Source organism: Heterocephalus glaber, unplaced genomic scaffold (genome assembly GCF_053883595.1).
Source record: "Heterocephalus glaber isolate CG9 unplaced genomic scaffold, H.glaber_assembly_v1.0 deba00001429, whole genome shotgun sequence".
NCBI lineage: Eukaryota > Metazoa > Chordata > Mammalia > Rodentia > Bathyergidae > Heterocephalus > Heterocephalus glaber.
The window spans coordinates 12,871,387-12,886,240 of NW_028258294.1; the positions used below are offsets into that span (position 1 = coordinate 12,871,387).

Genomic DNA, 14,854 nt, shown 5'->3' on the forward strand with positions numbered 1-14,854 from the left:
TCAGAAGGACTGCTGTACTTTCCTGTTTACTTTTATGTTTGCACTCTGCACTTTCTCAGCACTTCTGTAAAACAACCAAATGGGATAATACCACTAGTACATACTCTTTGCTGTCTGAAATTACACGGTGCTGTGTGGCAATCAAATGTGCAAGCCTTAGCCAGTTTAGCGGGTATCAGTCCATTTAGGAGAACAACGGTAGCAACAAAAAACTTGATTTCTCAGCTGCTTAGCTAGAGAAGGTTTGTATTTTTATATAATTTAGACTCCAGAGACCTCCAGAAATGAGCAGTTTATACTTAAGTATGGCAATCATCATTCCAATGACACAGTATAGTATCCAATGTATTCAATTAAGCCACATCTTACACCCTGGTTACCATGACTTTAAGAGATTACACTTTGTATCCAACAGACTCCTGTAGTTATTAGCAGTTGTGGGAGACTTTGGCCCTAATTTGTTTTTTTTTTTAAGATACGTAATTAACTTTCTGTTCAAATCCATCAGAACTACCTGAAAACAATCCTGTTGCAGAAAGAGAAGTTCAAGGCATTGGGCTTCACATGCGTGAGAGTTCTTAGTGTGCTGGATAAAATCCTAATGTAACTCAGCCACATTTCTGACAAAAGAGAATTTTAAAAGCAACAACAATAATTCCATATTAATGTTGAGCCTGGCACAATGACTCAGGAAATAAGACCATTACAAACAAAATGAAACAAAACAAACCCCAATGGGTTTGACTTAATTCTTCCTAACCATTATTACCCATGTGAGAAAGAGACCAGGGTAGATCAAAGTTGAAATGGTGGGGAATAAACAAACAAACAAAATTTTGACCACATTTTTTGCTGAATTAGAAACACCAAGTCCACCTGTGCTCAAATATAATCCACCAAAACAAGGACTATTCTTATTTTAATCCTGTCACTTCTTCACAAAAATATTAGGCTTTTGATGAAGAATTATCACTAAAACTTGCTTTGAAGGCTTGGCAACATCTTCATGTTTCTAATGACAAGTCACACTTTGGGAGGTACTGACTGAGCAAAGAAGAGATGCCTAGCCAAGAACCACACTAAGGCATGAAATTTTCAATATGCTTTTGGTCAAGTTTGGGAAGACAGCAATTTTGTGTTTCCTGTTCACTAGCAGATGCATAAAGTTAAGTGATTACTCTCCACCATAGAGAGCTTCTAGCCTTTTGTCACACTGTGACCAGATTCACTTGAGATTCATTCCTTAATTTGAATTAATAATTTAATTAAATTGATACATTTGGGTTATTCACTTCTAATGATTCTAATTTTTCATAGATAGTTTAAAGTTGTCACATACCCACTAAGGAAACATTTGTTGGGTGACTGAATGTAAACCCAGATTGTAATCTAGAAGTAGGGAGTCAAGGAGACACTCCAGGCAACTTCCATGTTGCGACTCCTAGGAAAGGATATTAATCAGTCCTATTTTCAAGAAAGATAATATTTAATTCAGACCAGAGACATGTAAGTCTATTCTAGATGGCATCTTTATGTTAAACCTTTGATGAAAATTGGATATTGTATCCTTCACTAAACAGTTTCACTAAAAGAGAAAAGCCATGTTCATATCATCACATGAAATGATATACTTATGGAGATAGACTCTTGGGTTGGGTGATTCAAGTGTATCACTTCTCACATAAATAACAACAGCTAAAATTTATTAAGACTTTACAAAGAGCCAGGAAATTTACTCATTTAATCAACAACCCTAAGAAGAAACATTTTTCCAAATTAAGCTCTGTTACTACCATTCTGGTTTTCAGTTGGGGAAACTGAGGCAAGAGAATTTGACTGGCTCATCCAAGAAGACATAGCTATTAAATGGTAATGCTGAGATTTAAAACCTGATCTTCTCACCCCATACCCCCATGCTCTTCTTAATTTTCTACTGTCTTTCCTCTTCCATAAGCCAATTTAACACATCTATTTCCAACCACATCCACACTCCTTTTAGAGTATAAATTGTAAGAAAGCAAAAAGTATACTAAATTGTTCATCAGTCTATTCCTAGCACAGTACATGAAGTACAATTTATTGAATTGACTATTTATTGAATTGAATAATTTCCATAAACTCTAAAAAGCACCCATGTCCATAATCTTGATATGTCATTCCCAAATACTTGCTAAAACCATTACGACCCATGGAGAACTGTAGAGTGTGTCAATATTATTATTTACTCATATTCATTGTCACTTTTTAAATTAATTTTGCTGCAATAGGGACTGGCTCTTTAGCTGTCCTCAGGCCTCTGAAGAATATATAAACTTTTCTCTTCATGTCCCCTATAAGGAAGTAGAGTAGCATTTATTCTCTCACATCTGTCCCTAAGATGTGTAGGAAAAGGTCAAAGCTCAGTAGATACCCTGTTAGTTATGGCAGCATCCCAGCATCATCCCATGAATCAGGGAGGCAAGGAGTTGCTGGTTTTTCTCCTTTGCCATCTATTTCATAAAATTCCTTTTAATGTATCTTGTAAACAAGGACCAAATGAGGGAAATTTAACTCCTAGTTGAGTCCTACGCAATATCTAATGGAACCTTATGACAAGAAAAAGATTTGTAGGGCTGGGGATTTAGCTCAGTGTCAATGCACCTGCCTCACAAGAGCGAGGTCCCAAGTTTGGTCCCCAGTACCAGAAAAAAAAAAAAAGATCTGCAAAACATCTGTATTAAAAGCAAGTAAGTCAGTCTCAATGGCCATCTGGAATCACAGTTTGTCATAAATTTTTGCTCATAATTTTTTAAAACAAAAAGACATTATCCAAGTTGGTATAAAAGCAATCTCATTTGTGGGGAAGATCAGTTTACACAGTAAGAGAGTACACTTTTATCAGTGGGGCCATTCTGCAGCACTGAAAAGTCCCAATGAGCTAAGCAAAGAGGTAGCTCTGATGCTGCTGCTTGTAGTTTCTCTTCTGTCTTTAGCTAGTGTGCTTTTAAAACCATTCCTTTTCAGTGCCAAAGGCCATGTCATGCTGTATATAACTCATCATGGATGAGAGAAGTGTGTAAATAGCAAAGCATTAAGCAGCTCAAGGGACTTGGAGATAGGTAGTACAGAACACTTAGGAAATGCGCTCTGAGAAGAGGCTGCTGGAGGGGAAATGTACCACTTGTCTTCAAGTGCATGAAGGATTATTATTACTTCATAGCTTCTGAGTCCTCTGAGCCTTTCTTGCTCCACCATTTACCAGAGCTCCTGGTTTGCTCTTGTCAGACCCTCAGGCCCTACTGGATGGGCATCAGCTCCATTTGTTGTCCTCCTCACTACTTACACCCAACCACATTATCAGTCAGGATTCACTCTTTCCCCCAACAGTTAGTTTCACACCACTCACAAGACCAGACACCATGCCCCCACTCTACCCTTTTCTCTCCACTCCCAGGCTCTGCTGTGATCCACATTCTTCATAAAGCTTTCCCTGGCCTGGAGTTAATCTCTTTCCTACTAACTATTAATGGTACTTATGTTTTGGGAAACTACTGACTTTCAAAAACCATGCTGACTGCTCGTCAAATAGCATTCACTTTCCTTTACAAAGGAAGATACTTATGCCAAAAAGAAAAAAAAATTCCCCAAAACATGCAGCAAGAAGTGTAAAGTATGTAACTGAATGGGGGTCTAAGTATGAAATCTATGCTTTAAATTCTTCCATATACTTTATCACTAAGCCTCAGCGTCCTTATTTGTAAAATGGAATAAATGCTGCCTACTTACCTGGTTTGTGCTGGCTTGACATAAAGTATGTAATAAAAGTGTTGTACACATTCTAGAGATTAATAAATATTTGTTCCTCTCTTCTGTTTTTTTTTTCCCTATAAGTTTTGGTCTATTCTACCTGGTTAGGACTTTGGTAGTACTTTGCTGAGGTGGTCTTGATTTCTCTACTGGACTGAAAGGAAGCAGGGAATATATCTTTAGCAGTGTTTTCCCTTATTTTCCCACAGAACCTGCTGAAGTATGAGGAAAACAAGCATGAACATGTAGAAGGAAAAGATTACAACTGTGTTCACTCAACATGGCCTTGCCTATGAACATGAACAGATGTAAGACAGTGGACTAAAGGACAGGGAAGTAGTAGTATCCATTCAAGAAGGTTATCTTTCTTGTGTAGCAGAACTGTATTTTTTTCAGGTTTCCTTCTTGGCTTCTTGAAATTAAATAATAATGCGAAGAGCACACACAAACAGTAATAAAAACAAACACAGAACAGTAAGAAAAACAAAACAGCTAATCATGGCCACTCTTCTAGTCATATTTAATTGCTATGTCTAAGAACATTTGAAAATCTATGTTTAAACATCATGATTTTTAAAAATGATAGGGAAGGCATAGGGAAGCCATTAAAATTTAAGATTTAGAAAAAATTGATGACCATCACTTAGCAGTGACAGTATTTCAAAGAAATAAGGTGGCAATGTGGCCTCTATAAACAAATATCTAAATAAGCAAAGACATCTTGGTTTTCATGAGAATACCACCTTGCTGCCATGGCATGTTTTCTGCCTTATGTTTTTTTTTGGTGGTGGTGCTGGGCATTGAACCCAGGGCCTGGCAAAGCTAGGCCTGTGGTCTACCACTGAGCCACATCCTCAGCCCAAATTTTTGATAAACTATTACACTGTTAACTTTCTCTCTTCACTTAAACTCTTGTCTTTGTGAGTTCTTACATTTATGATACTTGAAAGAATTGGTAAGGTACTGGATAGATAAGAATTCTCCCTTTATTACTTTATTCTAGAAGACAGAACAAAAATAGGTCAGTTCTTAAGGAAATTATGGTTACATACATAAATAATGTAAACATGCCTATCATTGTCTTAGGGAGGACATTTATCATGTAGACAGCTATAGAAACCCAAATCTGGTCCCCCATTTATAGCTCTCAAATTTTTAGTTGTCTCTTGGAAACTTGATTATTATCAGTTAAAAATCACCAGGGAACTCTGGCAATGATTTAACTTGTTTGACTTTCTTAAGCTAACAATTAACATTTAGACTGTTGTTGACAAAATATTTAACTTTCCCATGTCATTTGTGTAAACAACTTTTCTAATATTCCTAAGACACTCTGGGAGGACACACCTTTCAAAAGTTTCTGAGGTCTATGCAATAGGCTTGTAGAGGACATGCATTCAAATACACCCAAGACTTTTGCAGCATTGCACATTTTAAATAGAATTTCCTGGGACTTCATGAACACTTAAGTACATCAATATCTCAGTCTTATCTTGACAGCCCTAAATTTAAAATACCAATCCCTCTATTTACAAAAAGAGCTATTTCACCATTTCAAACAGACAACTGAAAGCTGAGTATAATTTTAATCCCTGGAAAAACTGGAATTAGTATTCATTGTTTAGTAATTTATTATTAGTAACACTAGTAGTGATACCTTGCATTTCTTCAGTGCTTTGATTTTTCTAAAGCTTATTCAGAAACACACTCATTTGCTTTGCTCAACAACCTAGGGAAGCATTATAGTTCTCTCTGTTTTATAGATGACATCTAGGTGACTTGTCCTAGGTCACCTAGCTGGTTAGTGATCAAGCAAGCATAAAACAAGGGGATACAGGCTCCTTGTCTGATCTGCTTTCTTTCTTTCACACCTCATTAGAGAAAAGATAATCTGAAGCCAAAGATGACTAGGAACCACTTATCTACTCATTCTAGCAACACAATCTATGCAAAAGAAAAAAAAGCTTGTCTCAGGCACAAGGGAAAGATTAATAATGTACCATGAAGCTCTAACTTTACTGTTCCATGGACCAGCAATTATTGAGTTTCACAGTTCATTCAAAGATTCAAACATACTTCACCAGAAAATGATTTAGTGCCTGAAGTCTAAGTGTTAGAAATGTAGATCTGCTCGAAGCTCTATACAATCTCAGCACTTTAAAAGGCTGTGTTCTTGCAGTCTTTGCAGCCGTGGGGCTTCCCCTGAACTTGCACTTGAGCTAAATGAAGAAACTGGCTGAGTAAGGGCTGTAGAATTAGGCTTTCAATGTGGACAGAATTAGAGGTTATTCTTGCATCATTCTTGAAACTTAGGCTACTGAAAGGATTCAGATACAATATATTCTTTTCAGTAGAACACTCCTCAAAGTCAACACAATCTCCCTGAACAGAAGTTGCCCTTTCTCCTTCATTCAGCAAATATCCTCTCTACATTAGTAGTGTACTAGAAGGTATGAGGGATGCAGAGTTTTTTTGTCTGAAGACACAACACGCATATGATTTTAGATGATCAATATTCTTTCCCTTTGTCCAAAGGACATTTATGGCCACTTTTGGCATACAAATTAACTATTAAAGTGATACATTCAGCATATACAGACCACATAAATCTGGTTATGGACACAGTAGCAATAAAATTAAGAAAGAATTCTGACATCTTGTCTGAGCAAAGGCCCTTTTATGCCAACAGCATCTGCAAATGAGAGAAGCCTAGTAAAATGAGACCTGGCAGAGCAGTGAGTGTAGTGAATCACTCCCAGATGCCCAGGCCTCCCTTTGGACACAATGTTATCAGGTTAACACAGCACTTACATCACGCAGTAACAAAGAGCCAAATTTTGAAGACAAAATGGAGAGGGAATTTCCAATAATCAAATGAGGTCAATCAACCCTTGGAACCTCACACATTTGTGGTGAAGGACAACTGTTAGAAATAAGCTGTCCTTTTCTTCCTAAATTACATCAACTTTCTCACATCATCATTACACTCAGGGAGTTCTTCCAAACGAACATTTTAGGAGATGGTTGGTGGGTATAAGGGAGAAAAGAGATTCCCTCTGAGACCAGTGGTGGCAGAGCAGACACTTTTTGGCTTCTATAGCTTTAAGTATGCAGTGGAGTAAGGGAAGACACTGTTTCCTCACTTCCCCTGACAGCATGATATTACTACTGTAAACACATAATAACCACTGAAGTTGGTTCCATTTCTCATCCTGAAACACTCTAGAAAAAGAGACAGCCTCATTCTACTTCCAAGTAGAACAAAAGAAAAAACAAGGCCATGGGTGGACATACCACTTTTCTGGCAGAAGCTGGGATGAAGCCCCTAGGAAAAGCTCACACTGTGGTCCCTTCACAACCCCACCAGTGTTGGCACCCAGGGCAGAAATCAGCCTTCCCTATTCAGGGCTGGGCTGGAGGCTTTTCTCTCTGTCTGATCTGCAGAAACACTTTCAGGAGACTGAGGCACACAAAGCTGTATTATTGGGAGACTTGCAGACAGATTATAAATTACTGGGGACAATCAAGGCATTTAGCTACTTTTGGCTGCAGATGCTGGTGACACACAGATACATACAAACTTCATTCTTCTCACCATTGGAGCAATTCTTTTTGCTCTTTTTCTTCTCTCTTTTACAAAACAAACTCCAACTGCTCTGCTAGGGAATTCCAAGGAGAAGTAGGGATGTAGCAGGTGGCAGAGAAAAGAAATTAGGCCTTGAACCTCCAATATAACCCCAGAGGGCAATTTTACGCATTCACGGATAAAACACTAAACACTGGGGAGTTTAATTCTTGGTAGTTAATTTTCACTTGGAGCTGGGTTCAAGGATTTGTAGTTCTAGGCATTCTAAGCAAAATGTGTGTATGGCTGAGGAAAAGAGCAGCAACCTGGCCCTCAGAGCTTCCTGGAAAGGTCACCATCACAGACCCACGGCAGGGAGATAAGAGAGAGCCAGAAAGAAGCATCTTGGGGGCTGGTTGATGCTTACAGCTCATTTTCAAGACCTTTGGGAAAAAAAGTTTGACATAGCACCATCCTTTCCTTTGGGCCTTCTGAGTACTTTTGGGCTTTCATGGCCATTTCTTGTTCTGTCTTTCATCAGGGCTGGCTAGTGGAAACACAGCTATGATGCAAACAAACTCAGAACTTTAGGAGCTCCTTGGAACTTAAAGGAAAAGCCTGCAGGCTTTAGGGAAGGGTTACAACGTTCTGCCCAAAGGGCACTGACCAAGCAGCTTGGAGGAAGTCAGCACACAGCAGGCAAAAAATCACCTGACCAGAACTGGCACAAAAAATCAATGATTCAAGGGATACTCCCTCTGGGTGGGGCATGTCTGTGCCTCTGAGAAAGCACTTCCAGTCAGAAACTTAATCACAACTTTTGGGTTTGATGCAGTCACCAGCAGCGGTTAGAGACAAGGTATTTCCTAGGATGATAACTGTATAGCTAGCCTTTGTGCCTGCCCATTTTCATGAATGCTCTGTGTTAGCACTACTTGCAGAAATGTCTAGTAAACAAGTTAGATGTGACTGAGGGATGCTGGAGTCTACAAGAAATCAGAGATGAGGCAACTTAATAAACTTGTTGTCAATTGTATCTTTGGGATATTTTCCCCGATCTTTTGACTAAGGAGACACTAAAGGCACTTGCTCTGTGTTACAGAGCACTATTTGTGTTCTGTTAACCCCAGGAGAAGGGACACTTTAAAGGGGGAAGGGGGAAGAAAGGGGAATAGGGTAAAGGCAAAGGCTTTGATACAGGTCAGCTGAGCTGATAAATGCTTTCTGGTTGAAGAATAGGTAGTTGGGCCTACTCAGAGCAGGTTAGTCAAACCAAGAGGATACTCGAGAGAGGGCCTTCCAAGCCCTTCTTCTATAAGGTGTCGACTCCCCTGAGAACCTCTTATCAGTTAAGGAATACCCATACATGGGCACCAGTGAATTTGATGTGTAAGAGTATAAAACCACACAGACATCACATCCAATGGCCTTTGAGGTAGTCTGGGACATCTTGGTCATCTTTTACCACCATCCATTCTTCATTAGGCCAAGACAACCTCTGACTTCACAAAAGGCCACGCGACCAAAGCCAGAATCATGACAAAACCATGTGCCTTACCGCAATCAGGGCTGAGTTCCTCTGGTCCCCTGGGGTTGATGCTGGTGGCTGCTGCTCTCCATTTATCCCACCACTGCCACCATTATTGCTACCGCTCAGCAGATGCTGCTGGTGGTGGTGGTGATAGTCCGGTGGGGGCGGTGGGGCTGCTGTTGCTGCTGCCTGGGAGGCCGTGGCAGGGGCAGCAGGGGGTGGTGGAGGGGCGGTGGTGGTGACAGCAGTGGTGGTGGCCTTCGTGTGTTTGCCAGCCTTCCTTGCCCCCTGGCCGTGCTGTACAAGGCTCAGGAGCTGCAAGGTGCTCTCCCTTTCGCGGTCTGAGCTCTCGGCCCTACCACGTTCATAGCGTCCTTCACAGCTCAGGTGGTGCTGGCGGCAGACGGCAATCCGAGCCCTCAGGCGCTCCACGATAGCACTGTGCACTCTAGGGGTGACTGAGCCCCCTCCAAGGAGCCCCGCCCCAGAGGCCCCCCCCAGCCCTCCTGCGGAGGCCTGCGGGGGCGCTGTGTCCCCCATCCTACTGGACACGATGATTGCTGCCTCTGAGATGGTGAGGTGGAAAGATGCTACTGCTGGCTATGGCAGGCAAATCTGTTTTTGACAATGTGAGCTCAGTGTTCAGGGCCACATGAATAGAGGTCTTCAGAGGTTGAGGGGAGCAGTGCAGAAGGTGTGGGGGAGGGGAGTTAGTTAAAAAAAAAAGGGTGGGGAGAAAGAATAGATACCATTTGGAGAGGATAAGTTGGAAACAAACCCTGATCAACTTACTCTAATTGGATTTGACAGCTCTGGAGAAGTTGGACAGAGTTGGTGGATTCCCCCCACCCCCCCAACAAGCTGACCAGAGCCACTAGGCACGTTGTAAACACATGATCTGGGGGTTAGTTCAGGAATTCAGGGATTGCCAAGCAAGAGGCAGGAACACACAGCAAAAGGAATTGAGAGAGGTATTAACAGAGAGCTGGACTCTCCCTCACCTAGTTATTTCGGAAGATTCTTTGTGAGAATGCTTCTGTAAAGAAACATTTCTACTGGTCTATGTAACCAGCAGCCTTTACTTTTTCTCACGTTTTAAAAAAAACAAAACAAAAACCAGTGCTGTTTCAGAACGTTTTTGAAGTCAATGTTCAAACTGTACAAAAATCAAGGGTGACCGTCTTTTGGCTTTTGATTTTTCTCCCTTTCCCTTTGCTCCGGTGTTTTCTCTTCCTGGGGGTACTGTAGGATGTGGTCTTCTCCCAAAAGGAGACAGCTTTTCAATCCTTAACAATGTCAGTAATTGGACTTTGGGACCGTGATTTTTTCTTCAGCTAATCCAATCACCGGTAAAATCCTTATTCCCTCTAAGGTTTCCTAGCCTTAAATGAAAGCAATCTGAAGTGGCTAGCCTCTGAGAGAGATCCTTCAACACATTTTTTTCTTTCCCGCTTACGTTTCTATTCCTCACCCCCCGGCTCTTTTCTAATACAGTATCAAGAGAGACAAACTCTTCCGAGAGTAATTTACAAACGATGGTCAAACTTACAAACTTCCAGCAAATTGCACCGAGTCATGTCCAGCCACTTTTCTGTCCACTTTTGTACATTCCATCCCCAGCCAGTGGATCTGAGGGTCTGGACTCGCAATAAGCAATGTGATTCTATCGCTTGTATTGCTCCGCTTTATAGATGAAAAAAAAAAAAAGTAGCTTGTATTTTCCTTTCTCTTTCTCCTCTGTTAGCCGCTTGCTGACACTGGCTCCCGCCCGGAGTCACGGCGATACAGAGGCTTTCATTGTGCTCGGATAGGAGAGGGAGAGAGAGAGAGTGAGACAGAGAGGGAGAAAGAGAGAGCCAGCAAGCTGCAGATGGGGGGGGGGGCGGGGGAGGGCGGGAGAGCTCTCTCGAGGCTCCCTGGTGGAAGGCTGGTGCCACTGCTCGTGTGAGTAATCGCAGCCAGGCACCGGGGAAAGGGGAACGCAGAGGGCCTCCCAGTGGTTGAAGAGGTAAATCCCAAAACCAGTACATCGCAGCCGCCCTCGTTCAGCTCAGCCGCGGACTTGGCTATGCGGGGAAGAAAGGGGAAATTCCCCAACGTCTATGCAACTACTTCACCAGCTCTAAATGTTTAAGAAATTCCCAGCCAGGGAATGTATTTTCCCTTTCAGACCAACGTTATGCCCCACACCCAGGATATCGTTTTCATTTTTCAATATGCTGTAAATGACACCCTGAGCACTCTAGTGAGAGCTGGGTGAGCGCTAAGGAAATGTTCATCAATATAGTGAGGAAATTGGCCAATATGTGTTTGGGATGAGCATGGAGAGAAGGGAACATCGTTGTTATTTCCTAAAGGTCAGTCTGCCTCTGTGTATGTCTCTGGGTAAGTCAATGTGAGTGGTCACAAGCAAATCAACTGGGATAAATATTTTATGAGGATGATGAAATTGTCAATACTAGTTTTAGAAGAAAGGGTTTTTCTTAGAAAATTCAAGATTGCTCATGTTGAACAAAAGTTTGTCTTATCCATAGTTGTCTGGTTTACTTATACAGCACAACGAAGAAAATCAGTACAAACCAGATGAGTTCCAAGTTTAACAACACAGAGTAGACCTCTTACAAACAACCTTGGCCCCCCCCATCTTCAGATGACCCTGCCTTTAAAGTATCGAACTAGTGTATTCTGCTTGTCATTATCAATTATGGAGAATAATATCAATATGGAGAATAATAAGGAATACCTAATAATTGTGTGTGAGCACAATATTGGAAGTCGACCAAAAATAATTTGGCTGTCCTAATTTGTAAGTCATTTGGATATGAGGTCTCAAGCAGTGGAGCTTCATTAATCTAAACCAATGCTGGCATTTCAGTAACATGATCCTGCTTCAAACTGAGCTATGGAAAGGAATGAAGGGGCAAAATCAATGCAAACATTTCAAGACTGGATTTATTCACAGTTCCTCATAGGCTGGCTTACTACAGTACATTTATTTTCACAAATCTCATTAGGTTGGAAATGGGGACAAGTATGTTCTGTAGAATAGTTTGAGTATCCCTTACCCAAAATGCCCAATGTGTGTCAGAGTTTAAAGTTTTTCAGATTTTGGAATATTCACACAGACTATCAGCTCCCTAATCCATCATGTTGGCACTCAAAAAGTTTTGAATATTAGAGCACTCCAGATACTATATTTTTGATTAGGAATAATCACCCTATATAACTTTTGCAGTACGGAGGATTGAACACAAGGACTTTGCACTAAGTTACATCCCAACTCCTTTTTATTTTTTGAGACAAGTTCTTGCCAAGTTACTCAATTGCCCAGGCTGGGCTCAAACTTGCAATCCTCCTGTCTCAGCCTCAACTTTTTAACTTTTCATTGGAACATATTACTATCTTCCCCTTTTAAGTTCTTCATTACTCATTTGAAAAAGGTAGAAATATATGTTAAGCAAACAAAATTTGGAGAATGCTGTCATAAGGGATTATTAAAAAATAAGGAGTTTTGACTATTTTATATTAAGTTCTATTTATTAGACAATATCTTCTTTCTACTATTAGGGTATTTTACATTCAAAAATCATATCTGATAAAATAAAAAAATTAATATTTAAATGTAAAACTAACTATTCACTGTATACCTCTACAATAACATGATTTGACTAATAACATGAAGTCTAATTAAATCAGCTATCCCTAAATATATACAGTGGACCCTCCAGTTTTGACCAGCCTGACAAACAACTTAGGTTATGACCAGAGTTTTAGTTTTAACTTATGACCAAAGTCTTGCATTACAACTTGAATGGCTGCTTGTGCTTCCCGACAGTCTCAGATACAGATTTAACCCTTAAAGCGTTCTGGAAGGAACATTACAACATCTTTTCATGTGTGGGGTTAACTGAGAAATCCTGGGCCAATGTTTCCCTAAGGACACTGAGATCTGCCTGGAAGAAAGTGTGGCCTAAAATTACACAGGAGAGAGACTTTGAAGGCTTTGTAGAGGAGCCTGAGCCTTTGGTTGACCAACTTGAGTTACAACCAGCCCTTTGGAATGAATTGAGTTCATAAGTCAAGGATCTACTGCAAATTATAAAAATAAAATGACATAAATTTATATAAAAATGACATACATTGGCACATAAAATTGTATATATTTAAGAGGTATTATGTGATAATTCAAAACATATATATTGTGATAAATTTTGATTTCTATGCTAGATATGGACATATCTTGAATGGTCAGGAAGCATTTAAAAACCAAATTTTCGTACTATAGTCCAGTGATTAGGGGATGACTTTGGAGTGTCTTTCATAAACATTTTCTCTTATACATCTCAGCCATTTCAAGTTGACATTATTATCATTGGGACCCTTATTTCTTTCATATCATATATTGCTACTTACTTTTTAAAAGTCACTGCTTCAGGCACAGCACATATATGATTGCCCCTAATCCACAAACAATCCAAGAGACAGTTATTATGAATCCCATCCATGAGGGATTATCAAAATTAAACTACTTGTGCTCCAGTTCATATTACTAAGAAGTGTCAGACAAGGTCTTCTGTGATGAACTTCAAACTATACTGTCTTCACCATTATGCTTACTGCCTTAATGTTAAGTGTGAAAGGAATTACAGGCAAGCCAAACTATCCCACAAGTAGCTCATGTGCAAGAACTATTCCTCAATCAACACTCTGGGGTCTAACTGAGCCCTGTAATACCCACAAGGAATGAGCAGTTGATGCAATTATTCACCTGAATGTGGGAGCAGACGACTTAGGGAATAATATATGGTCAGTTCCATCCAACTGCCTAAGAAATAAACATTTCTTTTTTTTCCATTGTCTTAGGCTTTGGTCCCTCACTCATAACCCTAAAGCTTCTGCAGAGCCCAGTGAATTCTTTCAAGCATGACTCGTACTTTTTTGTCTTCGTCGTCGTCTCTGTTACACACAGCTACCTAACACTAAAGTAACAGTATAGTAATAAATGCCCAGATCTAAAAAAATTCAGTCATGTGAGGTTTATAAGCCTACAAGCTATTTTTTAGTGTTATAATTGGATCAGTGATACCAACAATGGTAGTAAAAATCATACAATATACCAGTAAAAGTTAATACTATCTTTCAACATTTTCATTTTCTTATAAACTATTTGCACCGATGCCCCAATCTATGCTTTTACTTCTTAGCAGTCCATCTCTGTTACTCTTTGGTGTTAATCATAGTCCTAAAAGCTTCTTATATCCTCTAAACAGCCACTGAAATAGCATGCTTGGTTGCAATAACCTGACATCATAAAAATTATCTCTAAGCATTTAGTTATCAACAATCACTGTTCTAATGAGAAAAGTGCTTCAAACCAACAATGCGCTTGACCTAGGAACTGAATCAGCTACTATAAGTTGTTCTTGGAATTATTACTGCCTTACTATTATAAACTAGTGAATGTTATTAAAATACTAAATAGGTACATTTAAAAAATTTTCCAGTTGAAACTTTCCCTCTTCAGCTGTCTCAAGTTTGTCTGCAGTGTCACACCTGCGAAGTGCTGCTTACAAGGTCATCAGGGATACTTTGGAGAGCATTCTCTTTCATTTTGTTAGTATGTTTGCCAAAAATAATGAATATATTAATTGTGGGGAGCTGGTACATAAAGCCTTCCTTTTTACAAATCATTTGGAATCCTTCACCCTTCCACCATGCCTCCAAGTTCTCTTCTAAATCAGCTTTGCTCTTTTTGGACATTGTCCCTTCATCTTTACCTTTTAACTATGGCTTCATTTTTATTCCCCCAAATTTAGTTAAATATTACTTCTTTCTGCCAGAGATATATGAATTAGAAATATGTGTGCTAAAATTTTTATTTCACACTTTTGAAAAATGTATGCGTTCCTCATTAAACATTTGTGAGGTTTTTTAACCCAGTTTTTAAACATAATGATTATTAGTAATTATTA

General features: G+C 39.8%; 1 protein-coding gene across 3 annotated transcripts in view; it reads right to left on the bottom strand.

The window, feature by feature from the left end:
• The window catches only part of Maml2 (mastermind like transcriptional coactivator 2), a 356,733-nt gene extending 345,973 nt beyond the window's left edge, over nucleotides 1-10,760 (bottom strand). Inside the window, exon 1 of one of the 3 annotated variants that reach the window (XM_004838079.3) lies at nucleotides 8,910-10,760. In XM_004838079.3, coding sequence (XP_004838136.1) covers nucleotides 8,910-9,422 — 513 coding nt within the window. In that variant the 5' untranslated portion in view covers nucleotides 9,423-10,760. The remainder of the gene's footprint in view (nucleotides 1-8,909) is intronic. The other 2 variants (XM_004838078.3, XM_087212111.1) reach the window with 2 other exon arrangements.
• Between the last annotated feature and the right edge of the window lie 4,094 nt (nucleotides 10,761-14,854).